This window comes from Heterocephalus glaber, unplaced genomic scaffold, assembly GCF_053883595.1.
Source record: "Heterocephalus glaber isolate CG9 unplaced genomic scaffold, H.glaber_assembly_v1.0 deba00000347, whole genome shotgun sequence".
Classification (NCBI taxonomy): Eukaryota; Metazoa; Chordata; class Mammalia; order Rodentia; family Bathyergidae; genus Heterocephalus; species Heterocephalus glaber.
This window is the reverse complement of record NW_028258143.1, coordinates 51,719,496-51,740,250: the sequence shown is the minus strand read 5'-3', so window position 1 is coordinate 51,740,250 and position 20,755 is coordinate 51,719,496. Positions and strand designations below refer to the sequence as shown.

The following is a 20,755-nucleotide window of genomic DNA, read 5'->3' as shown; positions in this document are numbered from 1 at the left end:
GAGGGCCTTTCCTGAGGTAAGAGCTTGGCCTGGTTTGCCCTGGAGGAGCATCTACTCTCCTACAGCCACCCCACCAATGCCCACAGTTCACTGGGTTTCCCCAAACAGTCTATGTTCTTGTTTTCACTCTGCTCTGTGATCTGGCGAGGTCACAACTATAGGCAGAGAGGCTGTTGGGTGTCACTGCAAGTGACTGAAATGTCTAAAGTAATACATTCACCTATCCAGAGATTTCTTTTTCTTTTCTACTCAGGAAAAATAATGTCAGTTTTGTGGCTAATACCAAATGCTTGCTCTCACTATGATGGCCAGGCCTCAGGGCAGGAATGTATTCTGTCTTGTCATCCCTTGCCACAGGAGGTGTGGCATACTTAATGTGAATTCACTGTGAAACAACAACAATAAAAATTGTAAAAGGGGGAAAGCAAACAGTTTTTATGACAAATCTATATTTCTTTTAGCTATTCTTTTTCCTAAAAAACTCACAAACCTCTTTTTTTTTCTTTTTCCGGGACCGGGGATCGAACTCAGGACCTTGAACTTGCGAGGCAGGAAAGGTGCAACTGAGCTAAATCCCAGCCCAGCAAACCTCTTTTATATTACATTTTGAAAAACGGAGAGCTTGTCTTTATACAGAATTGCAATCTTTGAATAAAAAAAAATGCTCTGAGATAAGATGTTATATTTTACTTCAGAGGACTACTCAAACACAGCAGTATTAGTAACATGGAAAGTATAAGTGCAGGCTTAATAAAAACATCTAGTGTGTTAGTTTCAAGTAATCTCTCTCAAATCATTCCAATTTTATAGTCATTTTTCCCCTAAAAATATTAGGAAACGATATACGTGCAGTTTTATTTTCATGATAGAAACTTAGTGTAGGAAATTCCATGGCAGAAATTTAAATTCTAAATAAGCTGAGCAGTTGTATGTTCATAGCTTTATTTTTAAAAATTAAAGTTCCAGAACTGCAGCATGTTAAAACTTCCTATATTACAATTTCAAATCACAAACCAAGTTTTAAAATTATGACTCAAATGGCTCAGAAATCAAAGGTGCAAAAACATTTGATCACTTCTGCAGTCAGCCTTTATCTTGGCTGGAAAAAAGCAGCAGATAATAGGCAATACAATACCTTAGGGACTGGATGCGCTGAAGAAACTGCAGCCGGCAAAACTATACTGTGTGAAGTATCTCTTTGTCTCCAGAAAAAGAAATTTCTTCTTTGTTGACTGCTGGACTGCTTGTGTAAGTAGATATGACTGAATGGTGAAGAGAAAATTCTATGACAGCCTATGAGGAGAAATAGATGTATTTTAAGTTAAAAAGAGAGAAAGAAAGAAAGAATACAGTATTACACTGGAAGGTGTTGTATTGTCTATTAAATCATCATTCTAATTCTTTATTGCCTCAAAAAGGAAAAGCCCCAAACAGAAAGGAAAACAGTAGTATTCTGGATTCTAGTACAATAGTAGCACAGCGTATTAGCTAATGCTATGTTTACATAAATGTCTGACAATGGAAAGCTCTACTCTAATGGGAAACAAACATATAGAAACATCTGCTAAGCACTCGGGCTGGAAAAAGAACAATTTCTGCTGTTGTACCTTATGGGACAATGTCCAAGATAACCTCAGAATTTAAGGTACTATTTTGATGGCTTTATACTCTAAAATAGTTTTCCTTTCAAGAATCATGGATAAATTGCCGGCTGCACTTTTGCCCTCCATAGGATTACTACTGTGTGTTAAGTTCACGTGCATCAAGGCATTATATTGAAATTCACTGCAATGAATGCTAAAGTCAGATAAAGACCAAATAGCAAAAATGTAGGCATAACCTCAAAAGAAACTAAACACAGAGTCCTAAAGTACCCACAACAGAAATTTAGAAATATCTATCAAATTTTAACTGTATTTTCAGATGCAGTAACTTACTTCCTTGGACTGTATCCCATGGATATTATGCAATTGTGGAGCTATAAAGACATACCCTCACTGAAGCACTGCTTGGCAGGAAAAAATGGGAAACAACCTGTGCATGTCCAAGTGAGAAACACCAATGGGACTGGTTAAATATATTCTAGTATATCTATCCAACAGAAAATTCTGGGGCCAAAAAAAATGAAAAAGAAAGAAAACTAAGTCATCTCTGTAGTGATAAAAGATGTAAGATATTGTTAAAAAAAGCAAATGCTAAACAATATGTATAAGGAGCCCATTAATGTAAAAAGAACTCGTACATTTATTTATACAAGCTTGTATGTGCCTATAAAATATCTGGAAAGGCCGGGGATTTAGCTCAGTGGTGCTGCCGCCCGCCTCGCAAGCACAAGGTTCTAAGTTTGAGTCCCACTACCAAAAAAAATTCTGGAAATTAACATTCACACATAATGGTTATTTCTGGAGCATGTGATTAGGGGTGGAGGTAGGAAAGCTTTGTGCTTCACTGCATTTTCTTCTATACTGTTAGGCTTTTTAAACTATCCTCTTGCATTACTGTTACCATGAAGACAACAGTTTTTAAAAATCCCCAATAGGGCTGGGGATTTAGCTCAGTGGTTCTGCCACCTGCCTTGCAAGTGCAAGGTCCCGAGTTCGATCCCCAATACCAAAAAATAAAAAATAAAAAATCCCCAAGAGGTCCCAACTATATGCCTGGGGTTGGCAAACTATAGCCCAAAGGCAAATCTTTTTTCTTTTTTAACACCTCAAGACTTAGAAAGGGTTTTTTTAACATTTACAGATGGTTGAAAAAAAAACAAGAGAAACAATATTGTGTAACACAAGGACTTTTATATGAGATTGAAATCTTGGTGCCTACAGCTCCCCTCATTTCCTTACAACTGTTCACAAAGACTCTGAGCTGCAGTGCTGGAGTCCAGCAGTGACAGAGAAACAGCTCAGAAAGCCAAAAATACTGACCATCAGGCATCTTAGCAGAAGCTTGCTGACTCCTGCTCTAGTAGGGCAAACTCAAGACCTCCTCCCACTGGGATGAGAAAAGGCACTCATGCAAACAAAGTTCAACAGTCCGAAGTTTCACTTAATTCTGTTCATCTGTAAAGGTGAATGCAATACTGTTGAATCAAATTCACAGGGGTAAGGTACTTTTCTCTCTTTTTTTCAATGCTGGGATCAAACCCAGAGCCTTGCAACTGTTAGGCAAGTGTTCTACCACTGAAGTACATCTCAAGCCCCATTGGGCTTTGGGTACTATTTTAAACAACTCCATATAACAGATAAAAGTCCAGAAATATAACTTTATTTTTTTATGGTAGTGGGGATTGAATTCAATATTTTCATATTGAGCTACATCCCCAGCCCTTTTTTAATTTAAAATTTTCTTTTTAAAAAGCTTTGTTTGTTTCTGAGACAGAATCTCACTGTGTTGCCCAGGTTGGTCTTCAATTCCTCAGCTCAAACAAACCTTCCATCTAAACTTCCTGAGTAGCTCTAGAGTAGATGCAAACCACCACACATGGCTTAAAAAGTTGCTTGATATTTGATCCCTGGTACCAAAAAAATAAAAAAATTGCTTAATAGAGGCAGGTACATATCCCCTAAAGCATGTAAAGTGGATGTTCCTAATAATGATACCATCACCCCTAGCGTTGTCAACTGACAGATGAAGGGTGCAGTAGTGTCCAAGATAAGGCAGATATCTGGAAAGCAAAAATTTAAGACTTGTGTCTCTGTGGCCCTGAACAAGTTTCTTCTTTTTTTTTTGGTACTGGGGATCGAACTCAGGACCTTGTACTTTCGAGGTAGGTGCCAGAACCACTGAACTAAATCCCCGGCCCCAAGTTTCTTCTTTTGAATGACAGGTGAGAAGTAAATAAAATAAGGAATGTGAAAGTGCTTTGTGTTTAACAGATGTCCAATAAACAATAGTTCCTTCAAGAAGGGAGTAAAATGGGAGAGAAAACTTGAGTTGTGAACTGGTAGCACTCCAATTCACAGCTGCAGACACTCACAGGGAAGTACAGCAAGTGCCAAAGTGGAGGGAAAGGAGGTGGAGATGCTCCACAGAGTACAGTACGTTACTTCTCACAGACATGAGGTAAACTGAGCTAACACATGTGGAAACACGCAGAACATACAAAAGGCATCATCAAACTATCAGTACTACTATTCATTATTTTTCCAAAGGTGGCGGTGGGTTGACCTGGTCCATCCACTCTTTACACCAAGCTCCCTTCGTTGACCAAACACATGCCTCAGTGAGGTGCAGGCAGAAGTTATCTGGGCTGTCTGTGGATACAGAATGGAAAATTGGGGCACTCAGGTAGAATCAAACCATGATTCTGGCTCTCTAATTGCATCTGTAGGCAGGGCCACATGCTCACATGCTCACAAATGTGTCTCTTCTGAGGAAAGTATATATTATTACTATTAGTAATGATAATACTAGTGAAATAGTAATAGTGGATCACATTTCATGAATTTATTCTTTGATTTTATGTTTTTTTGAGACAGGGTCTTGCTAAGGAGCCCAGACTGGCCTCAAACTCATGCAGTCCTCCTGCCTCAGCCTCCTGAGTGCTGAGATTATAGGCACGTGCTATCACACTGAACTCCATACATTATCTCTTACTAACTCTATCAGGTAGGCAGGCACCTATTAACGTCTTTATTTTATTAATGAGAAACTAAGATTCTTATCTCTAGTAATCAATAACCAGGCTCCATGTTCAAGTCTTCCAAGTCCAAATCTAGGTCTGTGTCTGCCAGTCCAAGCTGCCTCCTGACAGTAGGTTACCTTGCTATAAAATGCAGTGCTTCAGGGATTACATTTTGAGGAAAGTTTTTTTTGAATCATGAAAAATATACCATGTGGCCAATTAAAATTTAGAATGATGATGCTGTTCATGAAGGTTTTTTTGGCAGTACTTAGAATTAAACCCAGGGGTCTCATGCATGCGAGGCAAGTCTCTATTATTGAGCTATGTCCCCAGACCTTTTTCCCTGAAAATTCTTAGATAATCTAATTAGGAGGCACTGTGGTAGTAAAAACAGCATGAACTTCTGAAGTAAGACAGATCTGAATAACCAAAATTTCTGAGCCCCACTTTCTTCACTGTTAAAAGAGAATAATGTTTTTTCTGTTATAAGGCTGATGTGAATGTTAGCTGAAACATACATATGTATATGTATTTATATGTGTGTGCTCCTAGTGGCACATGCCTGTGATCACAGCACTAGGCAGGATGAGGCAGGAGGACAGTGCATTTGAGGCCAGGCTGGGGTTCACAGCAAGATCCTGTCTCAAACAACAATCTCAAAAACAACAACAACAAAAATGAGTGCTCTATAAATGCTTCTTTTCCTTTCCCTTCTCCACTCTAGAGCATGTTTATTTGGAGTCTCTAAATGTATTCTTTCATTTAGTAAGTCTCTGCACTTATCCTATGTGGCACCCTTGGGATGCAGGGAATACAATGGGGAACAGAGAGGGTCTATCCTTGTCTTTGTGGAGCCTCCATTCTGGTGGAGGGAGGAAAACAACAGCAAATCCATAAATACACTGGATTCATCAGAAGGTGATATGAGTGATGGAAAAAGGGCCAGAGTGACACACACTGGATGGTACCTTGGAGTTGAAGTTCGACTCCTGGCCCTTACCAGAAGCTATGTGACCTCAAGCAGTAACAGTTAACAGTGGACTGGTGCCAAGATTTGTGCTGAGCACTTCACAGATGTTACCTGCTGAGATACATAGGCTTAGTATTATGAGGAAGTTGGGGTTCATTATCGTAGCTCTGACATTTGTGCCTTTATTCAGCAACATTTCATTGTCATGCTACAATCCAGGTAATGGGATTATGTAGCATCTGATCAATTTCAGGACTAAAGAAAATTTTTTTCAGTGTGACAGATTACATGAAAGAAAAACTATCTTTACCAGTATTATCAAGTTCAAGTACACAGTCATTATAGGGGGAATCTTTTCTATGCACTTGAAGTATGAAGTCATCAAGTCTCTACTGGGATAAGTGGATAAGGCTTTTGAGACATTCACTTTTTGAACAAACAGTGCTGCCAGTGTACCTGTCCTGCCAAATGATGAGCTCCATACCAAAAAAGATGCAAGCATATTCACACATAACTGGATGGCAAAATTCTAAGTATCAGAAACAGCCTGACCATAGCCAACCTGTTGACAGTTATGATTCTGTAGGGTTCTCAGCAATTCCATTTTCATAAGATACTTTTGTATTTGAAATGAAATCTTTTATTTCAATCTGATAAGATACTCTATATACGCTGTTACAAGATAACAGGATAATAAGGTACAATGGCATGTTTATTTCACTAACTACTCATTACAAACCTGAAAAAAAAAAATCTAGTGTTTTCACAGGTTAAATGAAGAAATGGGCTGAAGTCATGGTAACTTCAGAAAAGAATGGCCCTCCAATTAGCATGGGGGAGAAAACGGGGGAACCTCAGTCTTGTTTATCATACTGTAATTAATGAGTAGTAATTAAAATTTTCAAATGCAGAGTGAGCAAAATTAAAATCCCAGTTCCTACTACATTCAGGGTTAGAGAAAGGATACCTAATATAGAGCTATAGAGCACTGTAGAAAAGGTCTGTAGTTGTCTCTATATTTCTTTCCTTTGTAAAAGCTGTGTTGTTACCTTACAAGTATATCTAACTTTCAAGTTGCTACTCCTGTCAATGATATCATTCATTTGGTGCCTTGATGACCATTCTCAGAGATAGGTTTGCATTGTCATTTACCCAGGATGGACAGCACAACCTCTTTCTGTAAAGCTATTTGGGGAAACAAGATCCAGGTACGTACTAATTACTGCAAGTGGCAAGTGGACTAATCTGAAGTTTAGGAAATCATCAGAAACCTCAGGGTAGCACGGGAGCACGGAGCAGCAATGGGTTGCTTGGTACTAATTTGGTCTTGAAAGCAATGATCACAGAGAGTTGTTACTGTTGATTACCTAACAGGAACTCTATACAGGGTTTTTGCAGGCAGTAAATCTATACGTTATTTGTTATGAATACTAGAATATTTACTGTCATCAAAGGTAATAATAAGAATTATTTTCAGTGTTACAAAATTCTATCAGAGCCAGTTTGAGCTGAACACTGAAAATTATAGGCAACTGCTTCCTTTGCTCCACGGAGGAGCACACTGTGAGGCTTGAATGTCTCTTGAAATTGCTATATGTCCTCTGGATTCTGCTGCACATTTCTCACATTTTAAGTTTGTATTTGGAATGTAAATCTAGGCTATGGTTTTAAATATTTTCATATTTGGTAATAACACCAATTTCTAAAAGCTGCCTTTTATTTCCCTTTACAGATTAAGTCTGAAAGGTGGGACTGCAGAATGCAAGTCTGCTGGAGGGAGGAGTACACTTTAAATAACTAACGTTGCTGCACACAACATGCCCTGTACTTATTGGCCTCTTACTCAGGGTCCATTTTAATTGTTATCTCCTCATGCATTCTATACCACATAATGAAATGCTTCCATTTCACCCACTGAGCCCTTGGTTTTTATGTGCACCTTTACTAATGACCCTTAATTAAGCCGATTTTACCCTTGAAAATGTGACTTTTCTTTTGGTCAACAAGTATTTTTAAGGGAGAGGTCTGAATGAACTTTCAAAGAAACATTTAAAATGCTTATTATTTTAAGCAGTTGTAAAACCTAACAAAGTACATTTGTACTCAAGTGTGAGCTACCAACACCTATATTTTTCATTGTACGTTTCCAGGGAAGCACTTTCACCCTGCAGCGGGCCATCAATCCTCAGTTACGTTACATTTCAAAGGGATCAAATATCTGGGTAGGAAACAACACAATAAAGTAGCCTGGTGCTACTATACATTAGCTAACAATGTCAACCAGAGATAATATGTAATTTAAAGACACCCTGTAAAATGTCTTACTGGATATATTTTTTCATAATGATCAGCAAATGCCAAAGTCTAGTAACAAAACTATTATTTATAGCATATTAACATCTAATTGATTTTACAAATGGAGGCAATTATTTTGGATGAAGGGAGGAATGCTTGCCAAATTTAAATGATTTATGATTACCAAGAGAGAAAACAACGTTTTGCTAATTCATTTTTAAATATGGCTCTTACACTCATTGCAAATTTTAATTTTAAACCAAATGATTTGCTCAAATAATGTATTATCCCCCCAAAAAGCAACTTAGTTTGTGATAGCCATCTGATATATTTTTTACTGTTTAACAATGTTGCTTTCTGCAGTAGGCTCAGAATGGACTGTACCCTAGGAATACATTTTTAAAGTGCTGATTGGGAACTATGGAAAGATCACACTTCGTGAACTCTAACCAATTACCCAGAGTAGGAGCACTGCTTCAAGTCCAAGAGAACGCTGCAAATGCATCTACGCCGTAGATTTTTTGACCTAAAATGCTGTCTGCTCGAAAGGTTTCATAACTTGGGCAAATATTGCAAATGAAAAATTAAATAGTCTGTATCACTCAATATAATTTTTTTACTGATTTTTCTAATCCTGTACTAAGCTGTTTAATGTTTCAAAAGTAAGTGAGAAAAATTGAAGGTTCCTTCCATTTCAAGGCAACTATAAAAGAGAAGAGAAGCTCACATTTCACAAAAAATAACCTATACATTCATTGGAGGAAAACCTAAAAATTAAAAAATAAAACACACAACTAGGGAATGCCCCAGGCTGAAGCAGATACTGATTGGGCAAAGCTGAAGGACAAGGCCCCTTGAATCTAAACAAAAGCAAATTCATTCTGTTGACAGATGTTGATTACATCAAAGCAACAAGGAATTCCCTCAACTCCTAATTTTTTAAAAAACAATACTGCTCAACAACTGACATTAAGGACAAAGTTAAAATTTTTAACCAATCATAATAAACATTATTAAATCTGTTTCCAAAGAGTTTCAGTTCCATTAAAAACTATTCTAGTGTGTTTTTAGCTGTGGGCTTCTCCAAACAGTGGTTTATTCATTCCCATGGACATATGTGGGAAGCCAAGCTGGGCATGCCATCAGCCCCTTCCTTCCAGGGGTTAACTGCTCTGGCTGCCAAATAAAATACAGAGCGAGCCATGTAATTATGGAGACAGTCAAAGGGCAGGCTCTATTTTGAAATCTATTTGCACAGACAAGGTCTTCCAATTGAACTTACAGGAAACAAGCTGGTAAAGAGCCTCCTTTTCCCCAGATGCTTTCCACACTTTTTCTCCAGTTCAGGAAATCATGGATATGGACACCATACACCACTGCTTCCTGGATTTCAAGCTAAGATGCCATTACAGAGAGAAGAGTAGATCTTTTTCACAAACCTACAGGAACTAGTTTGGGGCCTAATTAACAGCACTTGGAAACCACCTTTGGATGATAAAGCTACAATGTTTATTAAACATTTCTAAAGACACACAGGCCCAGTTGGTAAGCAGGTGTTGGAAAACAACTCATTTTCTTTAATGCTCAAAATAAAGCACATAGTTGAGTGGAAATAAAGATTCTACTTGACATCCAACAGTGTTGTCCTTGTAGTTATTTATAGCTAAGACTGCTACAATAGTCATAAAGATTCCACAGAAATAAACAGAGAATGTGTAATATATTTAGGTTCAAAAAAAGTCACAGTTTACTTTAATGCTGAAATATCATTTTACTTGCTTAATATTCTAAGTTGGCAATTTCTATGAGGATGCATCATCTGAATACCAAAATAGGGCTGGCCACCACTAATAAACCTATGTGGCCAGATGAAGGGGAGACAGACAACTAGCCTGTGGTTGTCAGAACAAACCATGAAACCATAATCCAAAGCCTGAGGGTGCTGGTTTTACAAAAGAAGAGCTAGAAAGTCAGTCATACTTAGAGCACGAGCAGGGAAAGGAAGAATGGTGGCCCGGGGGCACCCTCTTCCCTTAATGACAACATCCAAGAATGGTGCCAGGTCAGAGCAAAACCTGACCTTCCTCAAGGCTCCATCAGGAAGTGGGCTCTATGCTACATCCCACCTCCTTTTAAAAAATTTATTAAAAGCAAGTGATAGAGCATAATATCAACGACAAGTTCAGAAATGGTTTAGGAGAATACTTCATTTTATTTCTTTACAAAAGTTGAATCTGACTATTTGTGATTATTCATATATGTACACCACCAGAACCCAAGGATCCATATATATATAGCTAAACAAGAAGCATTCCCCACTTCTTGGGAAACAAACACACCCCAAACTACTCGAGAAACACAGATCAGTAAACTTCCCTACTTAATAATGTGGACTCATGTTTGTGGGCCTCGGAAACAAACTATTTCATGCCAGCCCAACTATGGGTGGGGAAGGATGCCAAAGACTACAGTAAGGACTCAAAGTATAAAACCAAAAGCAAATCATTTGGTGGACCAGTGGATATTACATAGAAATGACTGATTTGTATAAGGAAATTTCAAAATTTAAATCTAAATTCATCTGTTTAATAAGAAAACACTGAGTCACAGTGAAATACAGTAGTATATTCTTAACATATCCCATTGTCCCTCAGCTAAAGTTTAGAGAAAAGCAGCTTTTTAGCACTTCAACAATACATATACTCAGGCAACTTCTTGGACAAAGAAATATTGTATCCTTCCAGGGGAAATAAAGGAGCTGTTTATTAGAGCTGTGGTTAAAATGTAATAATTCATTGCAGTTGAGCCCTGTGAAAAATGTCATCAAAATATCATTTTCTTTGCCAGATTTTCTGGATGCCATAATATAATTTAAATAACAAATAAAAGACATGCTACTCTGATCAGAGTAGCAGCCCAACACCAAAATGAACCCAAACCAAACGTTCTGTCAAAGTAACAGGAAAGAATTTCACCCAATGCTGGTACAAAGAGAATGCACCCTTCTAGGTTAGCATGGAACATCTGGCAAATTTCAACTTTCCAAACTCTCTTAAAAGAAACACTCCTGTTACCTCACACACTTAAGGTTTAAGAAGAGGAAAATAGAAGAATTTTTTATTAAAGCACACAAATAGGAACCAGAAAGAGCAATTTCACAGAAATCACACATGGAACTCAATTTTAGAGTGCATCCATATAAAAATCTCATGAGTTTTTTTTTTTAAAAACCTGACATAGTAAGAAAGTCCTTCTTTAATTCTTAAAAAAATACATCACTCATAAATACTGTCATGTAAAATATTACTCAAAGTATTAGTTATTTTGGATTAAAATACACCATAACAGAATATATGGGGGCTTATAGCTTATGATGATCAAAGGTATGATTTTAATATTTTAAATTATGGGACTTGAAGAGAGCATTTTAATCTTAACTTTATAACAGTGTCAACTGAATTCTGTGTGGAGCCTGACATAGGTATACTTTTGGATGCCTGCCTTCTTTTCTACCTGTCATTTATTAATTTATTTATTTTGATGAGTCATTTAAAGTTATACCATTGCATAAGCAAACAATTATAAAATAATTCCAAGTTTTGATCAAAACTGTAGTAGCAATACCAAATACAAAATATATCCCCCAAAACCCTATCTTAATAAATTCCTGAGAATGTCTTCACTGTACAACTTCAAATGAAAGTCATGAAATCAAAGAAAACATTTTAATATAAATCTTACAGCATTATCTTGACAAGTTTGGGAATTTTGTTTCGTCATACAACCAAGTAATAGTAGTGGTAAGTAGGTAGGTAGTTTAATGATCACAACCTCAAATGAGAGAGCCAAACCTTCAGAAAAACAATGTATTTTCAAGCTTCTATAGCTGAAATTACACAGATTCAAGACAATAGAAGTCAAGGTCACTCATCGAGGAATTATTTTCAACCAGAAAAATAAAGAGAAAATACATAGTAGCCTTTTTAATAAAAGGAAAAGCTCCAAATTTTCTGAAGGTAGCCTTTTGGATTTGGTATAGCTATGTTGCCATAATAATTTTATATTCAATTAAACTGGGTGACTTGGTCATCCATATGAATAATCATTCTATAACTTTAGGCATTAATGCAAAAAATTAAATATATCAAAATGATACATGCTTACCTTTTTAAAAGGTAAGTTCTACAGAAGCCTGCTTACAACCTAACCCTTCTTTTTGTTTTCTTTTTCTTAAAGATATGAATGCTTAACTATTTATTTTGAATTAAAACTACTACCACCAACAACAAAATATTTATGTTTTATCAGTATATTGTAGGTTACCTCTCATATCTGAAAACACAATATTACTTGAAAACCACAGAGGACCAAAATTATTCACACTTAATGTAATGATAAATTCATGTCTTTTTTAGATTAATGTCTTCAATACTGCTACAGTACTGAAATATCTGATATTTTATTATTATTTTATTTATTTATTTGGTACCAGGGATGAACCCAGGACCTTGTGCTTGCAAGGCAGGCGGTGGCACCACTGAGCTAAGTCCCTGGCCCTGATATTTTAAATATTTGAGACATATTTACTATCTAATGTTAAGTATATTGAACACTTTTTGAGCTATACTTCTATCAGACTGTTGCAAAAAGAAAACCAAGCCCCAAATGCCTAGTGAAACTGAGCCACTTTTGGGGTAAAATGACAGAAACCATGTAGAATTTAAAACATTTTATACTTTGCTCTATATCTGAGTTCTTGTTTAAACTGGGATTTCTTCTCTGAGTACTCATGGGTTTACTTGGACAGGTTAGTTAAATTTTCTAGTTTCCTCATTTGTTAATAGGAATAATACTTTCCTCGTTGGATTGCTATAAGAACTGCATAATAGAAAGAAAGCAGTACAAGGTAAGCCCTTAATAAATGGTAATTACCTTTACTGGTTACCTGACTGAGAGGCAGTCATTCTGAAATGGACTAATCAGTAGGTAGAAACCAGTAAAAACTTTAAAATGTGCCTTTGGATAATACACAAAGTAATGCATGAAATCCTAGTCTGGGTTCTAGACTGCTACTCAAAATTCATACTTAAACCAGGTGTGATGGTGCACACCTGTAATCCCAGCATTCGGGAGGCTGAGGCAGAAGGAACATTGCGAGTTTGAGGCCAGCCTGAGCTACACTGTGAGTTCAAGGCCAGCCTGAACTACATTAGGGAGACCCTGTCTCACCAAAAAAAAAAAAAAAAAAAAAGCCATATTTAAAGCACTAGGCCTCTCCTGAATTTATCACAGGGCTACCATCAAATAAGACTGCAGAAACTGTATAGCATTCTCCTGATTGTCATTTATTGAGAGAAGGCTTGAACTCAGTAGTAAGAATTATGCACAGCCTAATTTTGATGTTTTGCTGAGAATTCCTGGTAAGGCCTTGTTAGTACAGTGATGGTAAGGACTAAGGAAAATCTCTTCCTTCATTCACAGGCATAAGACCCTGGGTTTTTTCAAGAAACATATCCTTCTAAACATACTAGTATATAGAACCGTTCTTAAGTTGTGCCAAGGGTAGGATGGAAGAAATTACAGTACGGAAACATTCTACCTTGCACTGAAGACATTTGCTGTAAAGCTCACTATCTTTTGCGGGTGGCGGTGGTACTGGAGATTGAATCCTTGCCATTGTGCAAACTAAGCAGGTGCTCTACCACTAAGCTACACCTCAACCCCATACACAAAGTTATTGGCACCAGGCATGGTGGTCCATTTCTGTAATCCCAGCTACTATGGAGGCTAAAGCAGGTGGATTACAGGTTCAATACCAGCCTGGGCAGATTAGTGAGAGTCAGTCTCAAACAGGTCTGGGGATGTAGCTCAGTGGTTGAGTGACCCTGGATTCAATCCCTTAATACCTCAAAAAAAAGTTAAATCAGAATATTGCTTTATTTGGGGGAGGGCACTGAGGATCAAACCCAAGAGATGGCACACGTCTACATGGTAGGCAAGCACAGCACTCTATCACTGAAATATTTCCAGCCCCAGAATACTATTTTTATTTTGTTACTAAATAGTACCCAGTCGATGTAGTGCTTACCCATAAACTGTTATGTTGTCCTTGGTAACCTCAGTAAGTTAAAATTGGTAAGAATTCAAACATATTTGTCTTGGTATAAAATCTGTTTAATAGAAATATTCTAGAGCTCGCCAAACCTTTAATGTACCAGGAAGTCTTCTTTGCATAAAATTCCTGTTTATTAAACAGTGATACAGGAAGAACTTATTTACATTTCAAGCACTACCAACATACATCATTTATGACAAAAAAAGCAAGCACGCCATAAGAAATGCTCAATCACTGTCAATCACAAACACTAAAATATACATAAACCAAAGCACACTGTGTGAACTGTATTAGATTCAGCTAAACACAGAATTACCAACAGAACAAACAAAAAAACAAATAATTATCAGTGACTCACAGACCTATTTACACAATACACAAAATAACTTGGAAAGGTGTAACCATGGAAACCTGATAGCCTTTAAATTCTGCATTTACTTAAATGCTGTGGAAATGATGTCCTTACAAAATTTAACTGCTTCCAAAGCTGTCAAAGCTTATCTTTGTTATCAGATCATTGATCAAAATAGTTTCAAATACAAATTAGTTGTCTTTAAAATTTTTCAAAGAGCAACTTAATAAAACTATGATAAAAACGTCAAATTGTTATTTTCACAACCACTGATTAGCAACTAAAAAAAACCTCAACTATTTACAATGAATCCTGTAATAATCAAGTAATATTAAAATGCACTTTGACAGAAAGATTTTTCTTAAACTCACACTGTTGCATACAACCACCCCTACATCCTCTAATTGACTACTAAAGCAGAAATGCTTTTTCTTGTTTTGGCTTATAAGTGATTTTCACTGACAATTACCACTGAATAGTTTAATGTTTAATGCCACAGTTAGATCCAATGTCATATAGTTTATTTCATAACCTAAATGACTAAAACATTATTTGGTAGTTCACTGGCTCCCACACTTAAGCTGTAATATTCAGTGTGTATTTCATTATGTAGATGAGCAATGGATGTTGTTTGACATGATATAAATGGGTCAACAGTACTTTCCTAGTCACATTGATCATCCAGACAGCTAGAATGAAAAGGAGAAAGGAGAAAGGAGGAGAAGAAGAAGGAGAAGGAAAAAAAGAAAGAAAAGAAAGAAAAGAAAAGAAAAGAAAAAAGAAAAGAAAAAAAGGCCTTGAAAACTAAAACTAGAGAATATATTCACACAAGTGACACTCGCCATTGGTGGGTTATCTAGGATGTGGTTAGGGAGAAGGAAGTTACAGACTTTGAAAATGTGTATCATTATTTATTCAGAAAGTACTTCAAGATCCTAGCTCTATTTTCAGAGTCCAAGTGAACACCCAGAGACAGATTTCCAAGATACCAAATGGTAATTTAAAAAAAATTGAAATCTAAAAAAACCTTTTCCATTCAAGAAAAAAGAATAAAAGTCGAGGAAGAGAAGCAGAGAGAGAGAGAGAGAGAGAGAGAGAGAGAGAGAGAGAGAGAGAGTGTGTGTGTGTGTGTGTGTGTGTGTGTGTGTGTGTGTGTGTGTTGCGGGGTGTTTACAGAAGCGGCCTTTAGAAATAGTTGCGAATCTTCCCCAGCCCTGAGTCAAAAGAGTACCTAAAGAGGGCCGGGGATTTAGCTCAGTGGTGCCGCCGCCTGCCTCACAAGCGCCAAGGTCCAGAGTTCGATCCCTGGTACCAAAAAAAAAAAAAAAGCGTAGCTAAAAAGGAGTAGCCACGATGTGAATTTACAAACAGCAAATCCACTTTGCTCTTCCTGCTGATGCCACAGCAGACCTCTGCACTGGGTCTGGTGAGGAGGGGTGACATGTTGGCTGGTCAACCTGTTCTGGATGACCGTCTGGCCAGCCGTTCCTTATGAATCCAGCACTTTCTAATAAAAGGAGGGGGCCACACACCATCATCTCCTCCAGACAGCCCCTGGGTGAGGCGGGGGCAGCCGGGAAGAGGACACTGTTGTCCACTAGCATCCGTCTTCGCCATCCTCCCAAGTGCACATGCTCTGCCCTTTCCCGAAAGGCCAGAGCCCCCCCCCCCCCGGCGGAAGCCCCAGGGTTGGTTTGGTTTTGTTTCTGATTTATGAAAATAGCATATGTGTGGTCTCTTGCTTTTACTTATTTTTATCAGATACCACTGAGGCCGAAGATTCTTTCCTGTGTTTACTTGGGGTTTTTTTGTTGGTTTTTTTTTTTTTTTGGTACCAGGGATCGAACTCAGGTCCTTCGACTTGCAAGGCAAGCGACGGAACCACTGAGCTAAATCCCCGGCCCTCCTGTGTTTATTTGTATATTCCTGTTTTGTCAAGTTCCCAGTTAGGCCTCTTGGGTTGTTTTTTTATCTGACTTATTTTTAAGAGTGCCCTGTGAGGGTCGGGGATTTGGCTCGGTGGTTCTGCCACCTGCCTTGCAAGCACAAGGTCCTGAGTTCGACCCCCAGTACCAAAAAAAAAAAAAAAAAAAAAGAGTGCCCTGTGAATTAGAAACATTAAACATTTGTGCATGATATATTTTTATTTGTTATTTGCATTTCAACTATGTTTAAAGTGGTTTTTGCCATACAACTGGATTTATGTATTACATGAGGGAGAATATGATTTTTTAAATAAAGAGTCCACCAAAAAAGTATATATACACTTCAGGAAAAGAAAAAAAGTATAGATATTTTAATACTAAATTTATTGAGACATCATGACATTAATGCAAGTTACCTCTGACCTCTACAATTATAAGAGGTACTCAAAGTGGTGGTCATTAGCTTCCAGACAGTCACTATTTTTCTTTTCCTGAAGTGCATATATATATATTTTTTTGGTGGACTCTTTTTTTGGGCGGGGGGGAGGTACCGGGGATTGAACTCGGGACCTTGCTCTTGCAAGGCAAGCGCCAGAACCACTGAGCTAAATCCCTGGCCCTGGTGGACTCTTTATATAGTTATCAAAGCCAGGCATGGAGGCACTTGCTTGTAATTCCAGAACTCAGGAAGCTGAGGCAGGTGGTTCTCAAGTTCAAGGCCACCTGGGACTACATAAGTAAAACCGTGCCTCAAAACAAAAACAAAAACAGAACCAAAAAACAGAACCAAAATTTGGTTGTCTTATTTAAGAGAGGTCTTCACAGTTAACTGCAGTCATGTCCCTCAGTAGAAACTTACTGGTGTGGGGTTTTATAGCTGTTATTTGTTTTGTGGTACTAGGGATTGAAGCCAGGCTTTTGCACTGACCTATCCCCCATTCACTCATTCATTCATTTGTTCTTTTTTTGAGACAGGGTTGCACTATGTAGTTTAGGGAACTCGCTATGTAAACCAGGCTGGCCTTGAACTCACAGTGATACTCTTGCCTCAGCCTCCTGAGTGCTCAGATTTCAGGCATGAGCCACAATGCCCGGCTTAAATTTTTTCATTTTGAGACGGGGTCTCAATTGCTAAATTGCCCAAGCTCCAACTTGTGATTCTTCTGCCTCAGTTTCCCAGAGTGCTCGGATTACAGGCATGCACCACCAGCCCAGCTATGCTTTCTTCATGTAGGTTCTGCACTTTTTTTTTTTGCAGTATTAGGAATCAAATCCAGGGGAGGTCTACTGTTGAGCTACATCCCTACTCCTTTTTCTTTTTTTGAGACATGGTTTTGCCTATTCCTAAGAATTTTTATCTTCTTGGTTGTTATTATAAGTGGAAGTTTTGTAATGGAATGTAATACGTACAGTAATTTTTATATAATATTAAACTAATTTTTCTTTAAAAACCTAAATTTTCTTTTAAAAAGTTCATTTTTAAAATTGAATACTCTAGTGCCCTATTTTGATGCTCCTAAATATTCCAAAAATCAACAAATAGACTCATGTACTTTCTCCACTGGAGAGTAGTGAGCTGGGATTGCATGGAGTTAGACTTTCTACCACTGCCAGCTCGTCCCTCTCTCATTTTGCCTCTCCCCAGACATCATTTCCCTCTTCCCAAATATGAGGTGCTAGACTGGGTGGACTAACAGGTGCTGGAAGTGCCAGCAAAGCAACCCCCCACCCCCACCCCACCAAAGTAGATCATGGGAGGGAAGGGGTGTTTTTTTTGATACCAGGGATCGAACTCAGGACCTTGCGCTTGCAAGGCAAGCATGGCACCACTGAGCTAAATTCCCGGCCCCAGGAAGGGTGTTTTTTTGGTACTGGAGATTGAACTCGGGACCTTGCGCTTTCGAGGCAGGCGCGGGAACCACTGAGCTAAATCCCCGGCCCGGCAGGAAGGGTTTTATATTTAAAATATTTCCTTCAAAAAAAAGTGGCAGCTGAAATAAAATTAAGCACAGTCTTCTATTATGAGAAGCTCAACAGATCACAGGATATTAGTAGCCATGCCATGAGGAGAAATCACAAATGTTTTCAAATCTTCATGACAATTATTTACCTTCCATACACTCATCAAAAGTTCAAAGTTATCTTATTCTTTTGGACCTGGCACCAGACTTCGACTTAATGCATTAATAAAGAACATATGTATAACTGTACCACTGTGCCACATATTTGTTTTTAAAATATCTGTCTGACTGTAGTTTGGTAGCATGGGTTTCTTTTTTAATTCTGTGTGTTCATTTTATGCATGTGAGAACATGATCCTGGGAAGGGCCTTCCCAGCTTACCACAGGCACCTTCAGCACAAAAACAGTTAAGAGCTCTATTCTGGAAGACTACCAGTAAAAAATAAAATTTGGGAGATGTTATCATTATGGCCACAGTAGTGGTGGATTAAAGGTATTTGACTGAGGGAAAAAAAAGTGACAGTCTAATCTTCAGCAAGAAGCAATTAGAACTTCTTTGGAGTTCTTTTTCTGTTTCATTTTGTTTTGGTTTTTTGACACAGGGTCTTGCTATGTAGCCCAGGCTGGCCTTGAACTTGCAGTGATCCTCTTGACTCGGACTCCTGAGTCCTGGGATTACAGGCATGCCCACCACACCTAGCTAGACTTCTTATTCTTATTCTACACTTACTCTACTTTTATAGTTCAGCTGTGTCTGTGTTCTAAATTATGTGATGGTTGGGCTGGCTGATTCTGACAAAAAAATAGAGATCACTATGATCTCTGTGGTGGTTTCATAGCATTCCCTTAGATGGAGAGGGCATGTGCATCCGTACTTTTAGCCAATGATGACCACACAGGTGGTTCTTTTAGATGCCTTGCATCTTGCCAGACTCATTCAGCCCCTTTATAACTACCTGTGGGTGTCAGCACAGTAGGGCATGAAGGAAGGGGCAACTGATTACAACCCTTCCCTCCCCGCCCACCAGTCTTGTAACAGCAAAAGGGATCAAGAACTATAAACAAGAATAAATGTAACAACAGATTAACCAGCCTGCTAGACAGGACTCTGTACACCTCTAGCTCCTAGGACCCTTTCCTATTTAGTTTGATCTCCCCCTGGGAACAGCAATGGATCTCGAACAGTGTGTATGTGGAGGGTCCTCTCACCATTGCTCCCTTAGGGCCAATGCACTCCTGATACATTTTCCGCCTTGGGTTTCAGAATACTACATGGGAAGCCTCCTAGTTTGGAAAATCGCTGTACTATATACAGTAGTAGATAGAAAGAAATTTTTTTCCATTAATAATATTTCCACAGGTTATAGCACAGAGGACTGATTTCATTATACCCTTTTCTCTGGTCTTAACTATACTTGAACTTTTCAATAATATGAACATTTGTAAGTATCTGACTCAACACTATTTTTTTGAAGCAGGGTCTCGCTCTGTAGTCCAGGCTGACCTTCAACTCAGTATGGAGCCCAGGCTGACCTCAAACTCACAGCAATCCTCCTGCCTCAGTCTTCCGAGTGCTGGGGTTACAGGCATATGCCACCACGCCCAGCAATTCAGCACTTTAAAAAATCGTTTTTCCTAAACAATTCTAAGAACTCTTGGAAATGGAAGTTATTTGTTTTTTAATCTGGGACATTCTGCTTATATGTGGAAAGCAAGGCATTTAAAATGGGCATCTGGGGCCAGGGATTTAGCTCAGTGGTTTTGCCACCTGCTGCGCAAGCGCAAGGACCCGAGTTCGATCCCTGGTACCAAATAAATAAATAAATAAATGAATGAATGAATGAATGAATGAATGAATGAAATGAAATGAAATGAAATGAAATGGGCATCAACAAGGTCCCAAGTTCAATCCCCAGTACCAAAAAAAAAAAGGCCATCAGGTTCTGGGCTGTAAGTTAGAGCAGCCCCAGGACTAGTACTTCTTTTCCTTGTGTGTGTGTGTATGTGTGTGTGTGTGTGTGTGTGTGTGTGTGTGTGTGTGTGTGTATGTATGTGTTTTGTTTTAATTTCTGCTTTTGTTTTTTGGGACAGGGTCTTACTTTATAGTTCAGGCTGGACTTCAACTCACAATGTATATAGCCCCAGATGGCCTTGAACTCTGCAGTTCTCCTGCATCAGCCTCCTATGTGCTGGGATTATGGGCGAGCATTACCACACATGGCTTGGGACTAGTGCTTATTGATGGTAGAAACCATATAGATTTTTACACAGTTCCAATTTGCAGTTCATGGCCACACATGCTTCTTGGGAATAGTCCTGGGGCCCAGTTTTGCAGTTGTTCATTCACTGTATTGTTCAAGTCAAACTCCTAAAGTACACTAGAGGCCCAAAGGGAGCCCGAGTCTGGCTACTTGAGTGTTTCTGAGGACGGTGTGCTCTAAGGCACTGGCTGCGATCTGAGTGTTTTAGGGTTGGCCATTGTGATGAGTGATACAGTAAGACAAGAAGTTGCC

At 38.4% G+C, this 20,755-nt stretch overlaps 1 protein-coding gene across 5 annotated transcripts in view; it reads right to left on the bottom strand.

The window, feature by feature from the left end:
• Metap1d (methionyl aminopeptidase type 1D, mitochondrial) overlaps positions 1–20,755 on the bottom strand; it is a 95,216-nt gene that overhangs the window by 17,279 nt on the left and 57,182 nt on the right. For all 5 annotated transcript variants that reach the window (XM_021238570.2, XM_004857674.3, XM_004857673.3 and 2 more), the window contains one exon: positions 1,136–1,293. In XM_021238570.2, the coding sequence (XP_021094229.1) occupies positions 1,136–1,293 (158 nt within the window). The remainder of the gene's footprint in view (positions 1–1,135; positions 1,294–20,755) is intronic.